We start from the raw sequence: 17,503 nt of genomic DNA, 5'->3' as shown, positions 1-17,503 counted from the left end.
TGGCAATGTCTAGGGGGATTACCGATAATAGATCAAGTTAATACAATCAGAGATTGAGATGATTGAAAACTGAATTTCATTTGCTGCAAATGTATTTGTCTACTTTCAGTTTCCATTTCTCCTGGAACATAGCCCTTCAGGAATTCAGTTTAGTTAAGCCCCCTTTGATTTTTGGGTTCTCTCACATGCCAACCTCATTTCGTTGGGTTTCCTACTTGAGGTTTTCTTGTTCTTTGATGCCCTTAGACAGATATTTTAAATATTTGGTGCAGCTTTTTTAGTTCTCTTTAGGGGTAATGTTAGACTAAATTAGCAAGTTGTGCATTAGTTAAAACAGGAGTTAGGAATTTTGCCAGTAACGGAGACCAGTGGTGAGCCATTGAACCCTTTCAGTTAGAGCAATGTCACGGTTATATTTGTGTTTCATAAAGGTCATGATGGAATATGGAGAATAATTGGACAGATAATCATAAGGCATGGTTAGGTTTGAGTCTCTTTAGGAGACTATTGACGTAATGTGGTATGATGTGCTAATCCCTTGACTTAGTGAGAATAGATTCAAAAGATATTTAGTATCAGTAGGACTTGGTGGCTGAAGGGAATGGAGTAAAGGGAAGGAAGAATTAAAAGATGAAGTTCCAGTTTGACCTTACATAGTAAGATTGATAATGCTGGAGGAGGAGCAGGTTTTGGTTGAGGAAGGTAATAGTTTTGAATGTGCTGGGTTTTGGATAACTCTGAAATATCCATGCAAAGATATGTAAAAGGAAGTTGGTTGTGCAAACCTGAAGTGATTATAGTCTGACCTCAAGAAAAGAACTTGAGAGTAATTAGCACTGATTACTCATGATATCGTAGAAGTAAATGATATCTATCTTCCATGGTGAGTGAAGGGAGAAGTTCCAGGACAGAATCTGGATAAACACCAGTATTGGTGATTCTCAAATTTTGGGGTACATTAGAATCGTCTGGAACACTTATTTAAAAAGGAGATTTTCCAGTAATCTGAAGATTTAGATTCAATAGGTCTAGAGAGAAGCTCAAGAATTTTCATATTAAACAAATATGCAGAGTGATTCAAATCAAAACCTACACTTTTGAGAAACATTGATTTACAAGACAGGTTAAAGGGGAAAAAAAGGAAAGAAAAAGAAAAAAAACCACATTGATAAGAATATTAGCCAAAGAGATAAGACATTAAGCTAGGGCCAGTGTATACTTTTTCCGCTTTTCCTACCACTTTCCTTACGGTAACTCATATAATCCTCACAACAGCCCTATAAATTACTGTTTTTGTTCCCATTTACATGTGTGGAAACTGAAGCACAGAGAGAGATTTAGTAACTTGTTCAAGGTCACACAATTGGCAGTAAGTCCCAATCCATGTTTGATTTTCCTGACTTCTTCCCCCAACTACCTTATGGCATGTCTTGAAAGTAAAGAGCAGTTTGGGAAGAATTGACAGTGTTCTGCTGCAGAAGTGAAGTTTTGAAAAGGATCTAGCAACATTGAATTCATCAATGATCTCGGCAGAGCAGTTTTAGAGGCATGGTAGGTTTGTGAGTTTATAGATGCAGAGGAAGTGAAAGTAAAGACAAACAAGTATAGATCAGGTCTTTCAAGATGTTAGGTTATAAAAAGAAACAGAGGAAATAGAATTGAGTGAAGGCTTTAGAATTTGGGATGAATAGAGAAAGGCTTAGATGTTTTAATGCTGTTGAGAAGACAGTCAAGAGGAAGGAAACCAGGAAGATAGTCCAAGAGAGATGAAAATAGGGTCTAGAGCTCCAGAGGAGGGGTGGGCCTTAAATAGGAGCATTGCCTCTTACACCTTACCAGGAGAGGGAAGAGAAAGTAATTTATACAGATGCTAGTTAATTTGTAGGTTGTGTAACCAAAAGAATTATTTAAGATCGTAATTATATGTTGGAGATAGGAGTGATGCATGTTAGGGTCAGGATTTGAAACAAAGAGGGAGAAATGAAATGGTCATCGTGGAGAATAAAAGAGAACTGATAAGGAAAGATTTATCGGCCATCCTTGAAGAATCAGATGAAACTAAAGATCATGTATGAACAATGCAGTGTGTGTCATATGAACATGGATAAGGTAATCAGTTGGATTGATTCCGCATTGAAGTTTTGTCAGGGAGCTCCACAAATGAATAGCGAGAGAAGGGAGTTCAGCAGATAGTGGTTACAGAAAGGACAGTGGAACCTAATTTGTTTGGAAAGGAAGATCCAGAGAGAAGGAGTTGGGTGAGAAGGACTGGTAGTCTAAGAATAGATAAACTAAGGGTCACTGAGGCAGAAACTGTGAGCAGCCATTTTGTTTTGATTCAAAGAACAATTCTATGGAATCTCACAGGTCTATGACATTTGGTGTGAGAGGCTGAAGGAGAGTTGAAGTGAAGTTTGTTGAGGGTGAAGAAACAAGGGAGCTAAAAAGCTGGAGTCTTGGATGAGTTAGTTGTCCACTGACTTAAAGAATTCAAAGATAAACATTCTCATCCATTTTTCATTTTTATTTAAGGGATTTACTTTCTGGTCCCCTTACCTCCCAATCATTCCTTTAGTTTCCTGTGAACATGATTCTGTTTGTATAATTTATTTTGAAAGTCCAGTTACCAGAACCAGATTCAGTATTGCAAGACTGTTCTCAGTCGCCTAGGGTTAGAGCATTTATAGAAAATCATTCCCACACTGTCTTTTGGAGACAGCAGTGTGTGTTCCAAGAAAGAGATTTTCTTCTATCAGCCATTCACACACACTGTGTGCTACTCAATAGTCAGCCAAATATTGTGGAGGATGGAGAAATGAAATATGATCTGTTCTTTGATTATTAAATGTAATAATGTGTATTTTGAGGGAAAGTGGTAGAGCAGAAAACATTGTGCTGGGAATCTGGAACCCTGGGTTTTCCTGTTGGACCTAACCGTAAGGGCATATTTTTCATTTGTAACTTTGTAGTAAGTGAAAGCAGCTAGATCTTTTCTAAATCACACTATGAAAACAGAAAGGGTGGGATGAAGGATGGAGATTTGTGACTGGTGTGGGTGTGCCTCTCTTTACTGTAAGTACAGTAGAAGTTACAAGTGAATGAACTGTTGCAGAACGTTACCTGAACCTTGAAAGATAATGGTTAATTTGGCAATGTTACAGGGGTACAAAAATACTGGGAATAATGTGACAAGTTTCAGGTACTTACAGCCCATTTTTGTCTTTGCATTTCACGATAATTTCTTCCAGACTTTTGTTATTTTTATTAAGAAACAGATTGTTCTACAGGTCCAGTTGCACCAATCTGTGTATTATGGATTCATATCCCGTTTTGGTTATATCAGTTACAAATCCCCTTCTCCTGTTCTCTCATATCCTTGCCCTTTATTTATAGTGTGTGTTTGGGAGAAAGCTAAAATGTTAATGTACTCAAAAGATAATATCTTTTTTTTTCCCTCTTAATTTGTTGATGGTTTGTTTGTTACATTCAGGTCTTTAACACACCTAGAATTTATTTTTGTAAATGATGTGATGCAGGTAATCGATTTTTTTCTTTTTCTTCTATATGGACAACCAGGTGTCTCAGCACCATTTATTGAATGTTCTATCACTATCTTAAGAATGTTTCTTTTTTTTTAATGTTTTTATTTTATTTTTGAAAGAGAGAGACAGAGACAGAGAACAAGTGGGGGAGGGGCAGAGAGAGACAGAATCTGAAGCAGGCTCCAGGCTTCCAGCTGTCAGCACAGAGCCCGACCCAGGGCTCAAACTCACGGGCCGTGAGATCATGACCTGAGGCCTAAATCAGATGCCCAGTGACTGAGCCACCCAGGCACCCCAAGAATGTTTCTAATGAAGGGAGCCTGTGATGGCTTAGTTGGTTAAGTGTCCAACTCTTGATTTCAGCTCAGCTCATAATCTCACAGTGGTGAGATTGAGCCCTGTGTTGGGTTCTGGGCTGACAGTGCAAAGTCTGCTTGGGATTCTGTCTCCACCCCTCCCCCACATGCGCATGTGCATGTTCGTTCTCTCTCTCTCTCTCTCTCTCTCTCTCCCTCTCTCAAAATAAATAAACTTTTTTTTTTAAAGAATATTTCTAATGAGTTATTGGTCTTGATGGATTTATTTACCTCCCTGGATTCTTATTGGTCTCTTTCTTAAAGGTTTATGAAAATTACTCATTTGAAGAACTGCGTTTTGCATCACCAACTCCTAAAAGGTAAGGATCATTTTTGTAACACATAGCCAAGATGTATATTGTCAACTGCTTGCAACTAAAATCATCCTGCATTCCAACTTTATTTTCCATAATAGATATTTTATATCATTTTTAAATTTCCAGTAGATTTACCCCAGATTTTATAATGTGTAGATTTGCAAATAGAATGTATTTATCTCCAGTTATAATACTGCCAATATGGTAAATAATAGTAAGGTATTACAGAAAGAATAATTAGTATCTAAAAAGATATATATTGGCTTGTTTAGAGTTGGTTAGTTTGTTTTTCCATTTTTTTTTCTTCTCTCCTTCACCTAATGAGTCACAGAGCAATTTCAGTGTATGTTGTAGTTGTATTTTCAGTTATGAGGTCTTAATTTTTCAGCCTCTGAGTAATTTTAACTCCATATTTAAGCAGATTTTTTGACTTGCTGTTTTATTTGCTTGTTAGAAGTACTTTTTAAAATGGATGCCTTGAAAGAATTATTAGATAGGTTGTACCATAAAACTTAGAAAAAGCTCCAAGGTGAACCTGAAAAAAATACTTATATGTTTCTATTATATCACGTATCACATGACTTATAAGAAATTAACAGGTTACTATGACTTTATTCTAATATGTATTAAAAATAGTTTTAATGCACAATCTAGAAAGTTTTCTATAAAAATAGCCAAGTTTTGAGAACATATCTTGGTCTAGAAAAAGGAAAGTAGCATTTTGTCTTTGGCTTAATTTTACTTACAAAATGTCCATATAGTGAAAGCAGGTGATTTTTATAAAATAAATATGAGCTGTATAGATTTACTGCATGTTAAATAAGAAAAAACTGGCCATTTGCCAATAAATAGGTTTTCATATACATTTGACATTTTAAACCTAACTAAAATAGTCTCCTGTCTAAGTCAATGAATTATTTATTCAGCAATATTGTTAAGCATCCACTTCGTGAAAGGCACTGATAACAGGCTCTGGGATACTTTTATGAACAAAATAGACAAGGTACTCGTTCTTATTACATTTATATTCCTGTGGAGAAACAAACTACAAATAAGTAAACAAAATAGGAATAATAAGTAAAGTTATTTGATGGAGAGTGATGGGGATGGGACAGGGCACCAGAAGTATTGGGTGACAGCAAAGGCCTATTTGAGGAGGTGGTTTTTGATTGCAGAGCTGGATGGTAGTTGGCCATGTTAAGATTTGGAGGAAGTTCATTCTAGGTAGAGGAAATCGAGGACAGACAGAGCTGGATGTGTTTGAGGAACGGAAGGAGAGTGGAGCAGGAGAATAGTGAGCAAGAAGAAAAATGGTTGAGGATGAGGTCAGAGAGCTAGGTGATGGCCTTGTTATATAGGGATTGGTAGCCTGTGTTAAAGAGTTTCGCTTTTCTTCTGTGTGGATTAATTTGGTGGGTTTTAAGGAGGAGAATGAGACACTGTGATGTATAGTTTTTAAAAGATCATTCTGGTTACTCTTTGGAGAATGAATTACAGGGGAGCAGGAGTGGGAACAGAGAGATGAGTTAGACACTGTTAGGTGGCTTGGACTAGAGGTGGGTGGGAGTTAGAAGTGGAAATGAAGAGTGGATGGATTTGGGATATACTTAGAAGATGAAGCCAATAGCCTTGCTGTCAGAAAGGAAATAGGAAGTGAAAGAAAGAGAAGATCCAGAGTGATTATAGATTTCTTCAGCTTCAGCAGTAGTATAGAATATATAGCAATATAGCAGTATGGGAGCTGTCCGACTTTGGCCTGCAGACTGTATTAGGCCTGTTTTTGTAAAGAAAGTTAGGTTAGAACATAGTCTTACTCATTAGCTTATATACTGTCTTTGGCTGCTTTTCACGCTACAGTGGTGGAGTTAAATAGTGTGACAAAGACTGTTTGGCACAATAGACTAAAATATTACAGAAAATGTTACTGATCTCTGGTATAGAGTATCATGATTTTTATGAAGACCAAAGAGTCCGAAATGAGCAGGTGTTTTTTTGCTCTCTTTTGTTGGGTGCTGTGCGAGTAAGAAATAAGAGTTCTTTGGATATGTTAAAGTTGAGATGCCAAGATGCCTCTTGGTTATCTAAGTGGAGATATTTCAGTTTGAAATTCAGAGGAGAAATAAAATTCGGAGTCATCTATATTGAGATGGTGTTTAAAGCTGAGGACTGGGGGCGCCTGGGTGGCTCAGTCGGTTAAGCGTCCGACTTCAGCTCAGGTCACGATCTCACGGTCCGGGAGTTCGAGCCCCACGTCGGGCTCTGGGCTGATGGCTCAGAGCCTGGAGCCTGATTCCGATTCTGTGTCTCCCTCTCTCTCTTCCCCTCCCCTGTTCATGCTCTGTCTCTCTCTGTCTCAAAAATAAATAAACGTTAAAAATAAAAATTTTAAAAAATATATAAAATAAAGCTGAGGACTGGATGAATGGTCAACTAGAAAGATGCTATTGAAAGAAAAAAAGAACTAGACCCAAATCCTTGGACATTCCTTAAGTTAAAAGCGGTGGTCAGAAGTGAGAGAGCCAGCAAAACGCTAAGAAACAGTGGCCAGTGAGGGGAATGTTGTGGAAGCAAAACGAATATATTTCAAGAAAGTAGGAGATTTCAGCTCTCAAATGCTACTGAGAGATTGCTGAGGATAAAGAAACGACCGTTAGATTTGGGGTCATTGATGACTGACATGAGCAGTTGCAATGAAGTGGTGAGAACAAAGGCCTAATCAGGATAAGTTGTGGGAGAGAATTGGAAATGAGGAAATGGAGAGGGTGATTGTAGACAGTTCTTTAGATGAGTTTGAAATAAATGGGAAAAGGGACATGAGACCTTATTAGGTCCCATATATCAAGGGATGTTTAAGGTAGTGTTTAAGATGGAAGATTCTGAAGTTTGTATAGAAATGAGATGGAAATAGAAATGATTCAGGAAAGTGGGAGAAATTGATGATGAGTGAGAGAGAGAAGGGTAATTATAGCGTGGAAGTGTTGATGGAAGGAGATTCATAGCACAAATGAAGGGGTGGCTTCGAACAAGACCTAGGGTACTTCTTGCATTATAACAGGAGAGAAGATAGAGAAATAGAAAGTAGGTTTATTAATCTGAATGCAACTTTGGAGTTGTATCTAACTGCTTCTGTTTCTCAGTGAAAAATGATAAGGTCATGATCATCTGAGAGGAAGGAAGAAGGGTGATGGAGGCTTGAGGAGAGAAAGAAAAAATGAAATTCAGTCATTTTGGAGGGTAGGAAAACATACTATCGCAGGGCAATAGGATTGACATTCATTGTAAATAATACCATTAGAAATTACGTTAATGATGTTGTCAGCTGTTTAACCAGAAGTAAATTTTCCAATATCCATCTTATTTCTTTTCAGACCCAGTGAGAATATGCTGATCCGTGTCAATAACGATGGCACTTATTGTGCAAATTGGACTCCAGGGGCTATTGGACTCTACACTATTCATGTGACCATTGATGGCATTGAAATAGGTATTCTTTTTTTTTTTTTTAAGTTATGGTTACTTACTGCAAACAACTAGACAGAATTGTCTTTCTAATTTTCTCCTTAACTTGTATCATAGATATGGACAATTTTCATTACTTATTTGGGGCTTCATTTCCTCATTTACGATGAGTACTTAATTAGTACCTTCATAACATTTCAAAATTTTCTAATAATTTATAGTATCATTATAGCTCTCATGACTCCCCCCTCCATTCTCTAATGTGATTGGTCAGGTATGATCTTTGTGATGCTAAATTTATAACCATGTGAATACCTCATCTCCCCCTCATGGTCTGTCTGTCTTCCTTTCCTGGCTTAGAGAAGAAACCATCTCATTCATCCTTGTATCTCCCAATCTAGTTCAGTGCCTGGCACACAGTGGCTGCTCAATAAATATTTGTTGAATGGATGAATTTTCTTTATCCACCACTAACTTTGAAAAGTATATTGCTTTTCCTTTCAGCATTAATCATTTACTTTTCTTTATTTTTAAACTATTCGTATAATAGGACAACAGCAAAACAAGAAAGCTCTAAAGTTTATCAATGTGAATTCCTTATAACACTCTTTCCTGATGTTTTTCAAGAAAAAGGGCTTCTGGGGCTCCTGGGTGGTTCAGTCTTTTAAGTCTCTGACTTCAGCTCAGGTCATGATCTCACAGTTTGTGAGTTCGAGCCCTGCATCAGGCTCCACGCTGGTAGTGTAGGGCCTGCTTGGGATTCTGTCTCCATCTCTGTCTCTCTCTGCTCCTACCCTACTTGCTCGCTCGCATGCACTCTCTCTCCCTTTCTCTCTCTCAGAATTAAATTAAAAAAAAAAAAAAAAAAAAGTAAAAGGGCTTCTATAATGAGGTAGATTTAGAAAACCTAAAACTCTCATCTTAGATATTCATACAATTCACACATAATCCACATTAACAGGGATTCTGAAGTGCCCTGAAATTAACAATCTTGTCTAACTTTGTTTAACCCTTTTCCTGAGACCCTTTGCATGTAAGGAAAAGGGAGTCAAGGTAGAGATAAAAGCAATTACTGATTAACATTCCACCAAAATACCCTTGGGGAACTCTGGTTTAAGTAGTTTGTTTTTATAGTGAAGGTAAAGAGATACGTTATGTTGATATAACTGTGTAGAATATATATTAATGTAACTATATGGAATCAGATATATCAAATTCACCTGTACTGTTCCAGAGACCTTTATCTTCAGTGTTTGCTGCACTCTCCTTTATTTCAACATATCCATAAAGCTTTTAGTTCGGCAAACTTTAGTTGATTCTAAGCAAAACATTGTTCTAGGTAAGACCATTCCTATTGAGGCTTAACAACTTACTGATGATTGCAAGATAGAATGGGCAAACAAAATTAGATGAAGTAGAATATAAGTAGTGACATGTGAGAGGTACAAATTACAAGAATTCAAAAGTGAAGGGAGTCAAGAGTGTCTTCAGTAATGGTGGGGTGAAGAAAGCTGATGCACAGTAGATAAGAAAAATCCACTTATATTTGTTTTTTGAAATGAAACTGAAGAAAAATATTCATATTTACTTAGCATCACCCATTTTCTTTCCTACTTTACAAACTCAGCTCTCTCCCCAAGGTGACCAAACTCAGTAGACTGGGACTTGCTTGACCATAAGCAAGGATAGATAATAATTCATTAGAATAACAGTGATATTAATAACTAGTATTTATCAAGCAGTTAATATATTTCTAGCACTGTTTTATGCACACCTTATGTGTGTGCATATTTTAAATTCTTTCATTCTTACAATACCTCAGTGAGAGAGGTGCTCTTCTCATTCTCGTTTTGTAGATGAAAACAGGCACAGAAAGTCAGACAGTTAGCGGCAGATATGGGAACAACCAAGACAGTATAACATGAGAACCCCAGCTATTAACCACCATGCTGTGCCGCCTGCTGGTCAGAATGGTGATTGGTGTAGATGATGAGCGGTACTGATGTTGTAATTTGATATGGTGATCTGGTGCAGTGATCTGATGTTGTAAGATAACACTTAATCTCACAAGGGTTTCTTCTTTTCTTTTTATTTTTTTCAGTATCATTTCATATGTTCCAGATAAAGAATAGGAACCCTTTGTCTTTTCCTTGAACTTCTGAGAGGCTCATTTGGAATGTTAAGGCCCCTTTTGAAATATTTCCTTTTTTTTAAAATTTTATTTAAAGTTTTTAAGTTTTATTAACTAACACAGTGTAATTTAGTTTCAGGTGGACTTATCTAGACAACATGCGGTGTTCATCACAAGTGCACTCCTTAATCCCCATCACCTGTTTAACCCATCCTACCCATGTCCCCTCTGAGAAACATCGGTTTGTTCTCTATAGTTAGAATCTGTTTCTTGGGCTGCCTCTCTCTCTCTTTTTTCACTTTGCTCATTTGTTTCACATAAGAGTGAAATCATATGGTATTTGTCTTTGACTTATTTTACTTCCGTAATACTCTCTAGCTCCATCCATGCTGTTGCAAATGGCAAGATTTCATTCTGTTTTAGAGCTGAGTAATACTCCATTGTGTATGTATGTATGATGTATATGTATACATGTATACCACGTCTTCTTTATCCATTCATCAATCGATGGACACTTGGCCCATTTCCATAATTTGGCTATTGTAGATAATGCTGCTGTAAACATTGAGGTGCCTGTATCCCTGTGAATTAGAATTTTTTTTATTCTTTGGGTAAATACCTAGTAGTACAATTGTTGGATCTTAGGATAGTTCTATTTTTAACTTTTTGAAGCAGTTCCATACTTTCCTCCAGCCTAGCTGCACCAGTTTGCACTCCCACCAACAGTGTAAGACAGTTCCCTTTCTCCACATCCTCACCAACGCCTGTTTTTGTGTTGTTGATTTTTTTTTTAAGTTTTTATTTGAATTCCAGTTAGTTAACATACAGTGTAATACTAGTTTCAGGTGTACAGTATGGTGATTGAGCACTTCCATACAGCACCCCGTGCTCATCACAACAGGTGCATTCCTTAGTCCCCATCACATATTTAACCAATACTCCTACCCACCTCCCCTCTGGTAACCATCAGTATGATCTCTATAGTTAAGAGTGTTTCTTAGCTTTTGTTTTTTTACCTTTTAAATATGAATCACCTTAAAAAGACAGTATTTTGATACTTATTTTATTTGTTTGAAATTGTCTGTTGGGGCGCCTGGGTGGCTCAATCAGTTGAGCGTCCGACTCTTGATTTCATCTCAGTTATGATCTCATGGTTTTTAAGATCAGTTCTTGAGATGAAGCCCCTCATCAGGTTCTGTGTTGATGGTATGGAGCCTGCTTGAGATTCTCTCCCTTTCTCTCTGCCCCTCCTGTGTTCTCTCTCTCTCTCTCTCTCTCTCTCTCTCTCTCTCTGTCTTAAAATAAATAAACTTAAATAAAAATAGTCTGGGGGCACCTGGGTGGCTCAGTCAGTTGAGTGTCTGACTTCAGCTCAGGTCATGATCTCATGGTCTGTGGGTTCGAGCCCCACATTGGGCTCTGTGCTGACAGCTGACAACCTGGAGCCTGCTTCAGATTCTGTGTCTCCCTTTCTCTCTGCCTCCCCTGCTTGTGCCCTCTCTCTCTCTCTCTCTCGCTCTCTCTCTCTCTCTCTCAATAATAAATAAATAAGCTTAAAAAATTATAAAAACATCATTTGTGAATGTACACAAGGTTAGGTTTAAGGATCCTCTCTCCCTTGTATTCACAAATATTACAATTATCTTTCTGTTCTTACAGATGCTGGCCTAGAAGTTAAAGTAAAAGACCCCCCAAAAGGGATGATACCACCAGGAACTCAGCTGGTCAAACCAAAGACTGAACCTCAACCAAATAAGGTTAGGATAGAATAAAATTAGAACCTGAATCGATTAGAGAGTGATTTACTAATTTTCTTCATTGATGCTTCAAGGTGGTCATCAAACATCTAATATTTTAGTTGACTTCAGTTTTTGAATATTAAATATCCCTAAATAAATTTGAAGAGTATTTTGTGATGATTCTAATCATTTCTAAATTATAGGACCTGTACTTTAGGCTTCTTTGTATAATGCCATAGTAATTTATAGGCCTTGTGTACTTTCTGTTATTGACAGTATACGATTAACAAAAAGTTTACTGAAATTAAGTGCATAAAGTTTATAAGGAAAGTATCCTATACTGTTAAAAGAAAAAAATAATTTCCTAACATCTAAAAAAGTAAATACAGGGGTTGGGGTAAACTCCTTATTAAAAAGGTAACACTAGCAATAGAATTTGTATCATACCTTTCTAAAAGGAAAACTATGGCTCTTTTCTCTTTTTTATCATATGTCTTCAAAGTTTAGAAAGGAAATTATAAATATGTACGTTTTAATACTTCTAAAATTCTTTCATTATAAATAAGCCAGTGTTAACTTGCACAGAGAAAGCAACTACAAATAATTTTGGAAACTTTCTCTGAATTATAATACTTTCAAACCTGTTTAATTTTCTTAGTACTTATAAGATCTCTGTTCTATGATTTTCTATCTCAAGTGTCTGTCTTTGCCTTTCCCAGGTTCGAAAATTTGTGGCCAAGGACAGTGCAGGACTCCGTATCCGTAGCCACCCTTCCCTTCAGAGTGAGCAGATAGGCATAGTAAAAGTCAATGGAACTATCACTTTCATTGATGAGGTAATTTGTAAAGAAACACTTGGTAATACATTTTGAACAGAAAGTTTTTGCATTGTTTGTATAATAATATTACTAAATTTTCTGTTAGTATGTTTTAATTGGTTTGGATAGCATTTGGAAAGTTGTTTTGCAGATGCATTGAGTTTCAAACATTTTATTTTTCTTTATCAACAAAAAAGTAACTAAAACTATATTTTTAACATGAAAGAAGCTCAGTTAACAAGTAGAACCTGTACAAGTAGTCACTGAGAATGGGTACAGTTTTTCTTAAATATTTTAAGTGTTGTTTTTAAATGTGTTCATCGTATTGCTTTAACTTTGGACAGCATATTTTTCTAGTAATACAACCAAGAAACTTTCGATTATTAAATCATAAATTGAGGGGAGAAAAGAAGTTATGTTCTTTAGAGAGACCAACATTTTATTTTTAAACTATCTTAAAGTGTGATTTCTTTGTGCTTTTACTCATAAGGGACATTGTTTTTACTGTCTCACCATGTGAATTACCACATTGCTTGGCATTCTTTGCTGCTTTTTCCTTGAAGTTTCTCTTTTACTTACCGCCTGCAAAAACTAGATGTTTAATCTTCATGTCCACTATTATTTGCCTGCTTTGTAGCCCTGTAGCCCTTGCAAGCCTACTAGGACTTACAGGTGGGCATGGCTTGTTGTTGCTTATGTCTTGTAGATCCATAATGATGATGGTGTGTGGCTGAGACTGAATGATGAGACAATAAAGAAGTATGTTCCTAACATGAATGGTTACACTGAAGCCTGGTGCCTGTCCTTTAATCAACACCTTGGCAAGAGTCTTCTGGTCCCTGTTGACGTAAGTAAAAGGTGGTTTTAAAAAGCATAATAGGTACACTCTGTCCTCATTACAGGGCTTTCTTTAATTAAGGCTTTTCAGTTCTGAGGTAAACCACAACTAAATAACTTTTGCTTTGTTAGTGCTTGAATTCCTAAGAGCTTCTGTGTAATGAAGGTGGAGTTTGGCAAAGCTAAGCACTGGTACTTATTATGGTCACAGGCAGGAAGTAGTAAATTAAAACTAGGCCTTTGGAATTCCTTTCAAAGATGTAGGGAATGAGAGTAGTTGTCTGTTATTCACACTGCTGTTTTCAATGAATTCTAAACTAAAAGTTGTGAACTCAGTGTTACTATACATTCAAAAAGATGTATAACATTTCTGTTGTATGTTGGCATTTTGTAGTTAGTTCCCTGTGTTTGTCTAAGTTTGACTCTTTTCTTTCTTGGCTTATAATACTATTGTGTAAAAATGAAAAGGAGTTTTAGTCTCTTAGTGGTGTTACAGTGTTCCAACTAGAACTAAAAGCTAAATCCTAATGTCAGAGAATTTATTGAACCTCTGACAAATGCAGTACGGTACTTAGCTAGCACCAGTGTCCGAAAATTGCCATAAACTCATAGCTCTGTTTATAATTAAACAGAAATATATGATTTTTCTTCCTTTTCATCACTATCAAATGTATGCACTCCTTATGACACTGTTCATAAATAGCGCTGGTAAAATTTTATTTAAAAAAAAACCTTAGTATTTTAAACAGTTGAATTTCTTAAAAATCAGCAGCATATAAAGGTAGCTTATTATATCAAATCATTCAATATATTGTTTGTTTTCCTCTTTGATAGTCCAGAGTAATGTGCTCTTTCCAAAGGGGCAATTATAGAAGATGATTCTTTGAGGAAAAATATAATTGAATTTCTATTTCTATTTGTTGATTTCATACTTTATATTATTTTATATATGTTTTATAATAGTACAGTGAGGAGAGATATATTTCTGTGTATGTTTTACTAATAATATGTGATAAAATTTAGAGAGTGTTGGAGTACTGTTTTACTAAGGTTAAGCTAAGCAATGACAAATACATAATTAAAATACAAACTTTTGAATAAATAAACCAGATGTTTAATTTTCCTCAAATTTGCATCTACAGTTAAAAATGAAAAGGATTTTGGCTGCTTGACTGGCTTAGTCAATAAAGCATGCGATTCTCAATCTCACTTGTGAGTTTGACCTCCATGTTGGGTGTAGAAATCACTTGAAAATATAATCTTTAAAAAAAAAAAAAGTGAAAAGAATTTTGACCCTCTGGAAGAAGGACTAGTATGGAAGAGAAATAATAATTCTTTATCATCTGTGGCCGAAAAGGTAGCCTTAAATGGCTTGAAACCACTATTGTAACCAAATATTCCTCAGGATTATGAAATTTATATTTTAAATGAGGTAACATAATAACCATTTTGTTGTTTTATTGACAGTTTATGTTTAAAATTTTGATTAGTCTAGATTTTGTGTATTTTCAATCCCTGATAAGGCATTATATTAAATTATATTATCTTTACTACCTCCCCCCACTCCAAAATTTTCTTCTTAATTCCTTTGTTCATTTGAGGAGATGCTTTTGGAAGAGAAAGATATTCACACAGATGAAGCAAGACACTAAACAAAGGTAGAAAGGAGGAGCAAGAAATGCCATGTGTTGAAGTTTTAAATCCCATGGTTTCATTTTGGAACAGTGGTGTTCTGTTATTTGATGCTTCTAAATCCCATTCAAGAGACTATTTATTGTTGAGGTCAGAGAGAGAAGGGCAGTAACAAAGTTGAGAAAGAAAGCTAAATGGGTGAACCATACAAATACTTCCTGATGGATTTTCACTGGAATGTGAAAGAGGTTGTCCCTGACTTATTTGAAAAAATCTAGAGACAGAATAGTGAAGATCATAAAATGAAATGACTTGTGGTATTTTCTAGCCTTTTTTTATGCTGAAGAATGACATGAGTTCTATCTTAATGTAAATAACTCAGAAAGCCTGGTATCATTGATAAGGCTGAGGTTTTCTAGTTCCTTTATTTTAAGGATGGTGGTGATTTGAAATCCTTATAAATTAAAAGAAAGATGCCAGTAAAAAGGGGTAAATACAGATGTAGATAAGACATTTGAAGACCAAAAAGGAGGAGAAAATGGAATTAAGGGCTCATTTGGAGAGTTGTTTTGTGAGGGAGGGGAGGGCATATGTATGGCAGTAGCTAAGTTTTTAGGGATGGAGGAGGAAAAGGAAGAGGTTGAAGAAGAGCATGATTTTTATAAAAAAGAAGAGAGGAAAGACATCAGTTGAGATTGAAACAAATGAGTTAAGTTAGAGGGTTTAGAAATGCAGTCAAGGTTTAGAATAGCCTTTAAGAGAAACTGGTGGATCTGAAGAGAAACTACTTGTTTTTGGATTAGTGGTCCCTAAGAACCCAGAGAGACCACTGGATGTATCCATTCTGGATGCTCTTCCTCACCCATAGCCCTAAGTGTCCAGAATCAAAAGTGCCAAGAAATTAGATTATAGCACTGGCTGGAATTTTGGGCTGCTGTGACAGAAAAAGAGGGACAAGATTTCAGATGCTGATGAAAGAGGCCTTGAGATCACCAACCACAGAATCCAGCCTCCGTTAGAAACGTGAAAGGACAAGTGGAGGTCCAAGGGACTTGGAGGCAGAATAAAATCCTGGAACAATGTAGGAGTGCAGTCTACCTAAAGAACTAGAAGGATAGGCAGTTTGTGTGATAAAGTAGAATATTTGGACTTGATTTCATAGAGCGTTTTACTGAATGATATGGCCCGTTAATGTGGCCATGAGCAGGTAGCTGAAGTAGAGTGGAAGTGACAGTCATTCTAACTGCCTCAGTCTAAGAACTAAAAGTCTCAGCAATTGGGCGATCATCCACATCAAACCAAAGACACAGATGATGGCAACACTGTGACTGGCAAGATTAAAGATGAAAGCGAATTTGTTTACCATTGGGGGAGGGGTCCTCTTAGATACAATACAAAGTCGGGGGACAAATGGCAATAGTTTGATGCTGGTTCCTAGAGAAGCATAGAGTAGTTTTAGTATAAAAATACTAGAAAAGGTAGATGACAGAGGGTTTATATTTTATGTGGTCACCAAAAATGATAGAGGGGATAAAACTAACAGGCCTAGGGCTCCAAACAGACCTGGTATAAAGTTGCTTCAGTGCAGGTGTTAGATGAGGACTCACACAGTCAGCCTGGCATTGGTGAGAACAGGCTCATTTTTTAAGGTTTTGTCTGTAGGGACCGGGGAGGGCCCCTAACATAAGGAATATGTTACTCCACAGGGCCAAACATTGATAGGGGATGGAAGGAATAAGGATTCTATCTCACCTTCTCAGGGAACAGATAAGCTAAATAAGTGTACCTTTCTACCTCTTCATTTGCATCTCTTACTACATTTACTACTGGAAAAAAACACATTCACTTTCCACCCACTCTCCCTTTCTCCTTGAGTCAATTTATGAATAAATCAACTATAATTATGGCTAATAAATGTAAAACAGTCCTCAGTAAAGAGAGACAGAGAATGCAGAGAGATAAAAAATAATATTAGAAATAACCAAGGATGGATGCCACTAACTTAAAAAGATACAAAAATACCAAAAAGTTGCCTTCTGCAGTCTTTATATCTACCTCTTCGAGCTTTTCTAGTTAAAATAATTTTGCATTCACATCGATGTGTGGACCTTATCTGAATCTTGACTCAAACTGTTGGGGATGGTGGGGGTGAGGATTAGAAATTTGAACACTGAGTAAATACTTGATGAACTATTTAAAAAATCACCATAAGTAACCCTATTTAGAATAAGCTTTAGGGGCGCCTGGGTGGCTCAGTCAGTTAAGTGTTTGACTTTTCATATTATATATAACTATGTATTTTTTAAAATATTTTTTGATCAATGGTAAGATCAGGGATAAATATGAAGAATGCAGACCCTTTTTTGTGAGGTGCTGGTGTTCTGTTAGAACTTTGTGCTCTTAAAACACTGTCCAATTTTACATCTTGGAGTCTTTATGTTGTTTCATTTGTCTAGAATGCTTTCCCTTCCTATTTTTTTCCTATCTTTTTTACTAAATTTTCCTAGTTGACCAAGCTCAAAAATTTCTGTTGACATTTGTCTTCTCTGTACTTCCCAGTAATGCTGTGTTTACTAATTTATTGGTTGTTCATTTAAGGACTATTGAGCCCTTATTAACGTACCAAATACTAAGATGGGAAGTAAACATTGAGTGAAGAGGGGGAGGGAAGG

At 36.4% G+C, this 17,503-nt stretch overlaps 1 protein-coding gene across 9 annotated transcripts in view; it reads left to right on the top strand.

Moving 5' to 3' along the window:
* Positions 1-17,503, top strand: part of MYCBP2 (MYC binding protein 2) — a 283,512-nt gene that overhangs the window by 188,293 nt on the left and 77,716 nt on the right. For all 9 annotated transcript variants that reach the window (XM_049647093.1, XM_049647092.1, XM_049647095.1 and 6 more), the window contains 5 exons: positions 4,163-4,218; positions 7,584-7,699; positions 11,465-11,562; positions 12,264-12,380; positions 13,069-13,209. In XM_049647093.1, coding sequence (XP_049503050.1) covers positions 4,163-4,218; positions 7,584-7,699; positions 11,465-11,562; positions 12,264-12,380; positions 13,069-13,209 — 528 coding nt within the window. The remainder of the gene's footprint in view (positions 1-4,162; positions 4,219-7,583; positions 7,700-11,464; positions 11,563-12,263; positions 12,381-13,068; positions 13,210-17,503) is intronic.

The sequence above is a fragment of the Panthera uncia genome (genome assembly GCF_023721935.1).
Source record: "Panthera uncia isolate 11264 chromosome A1 unlocalized genomic scaffold, Puncia_PCG_1.0 HiC_scaffold_16, whole genome shotgun sequence".
Lineage (NCBI taxonomy): Eukaryota > Metazoa > Chordata > Mammalia > Carnivora > Felidae > Panthera > Panthera uncia.
Note: the sequence above shows the minus strand (reverse complement) of the source record. Positions and strands in the feature narration are given on the sequence as shown.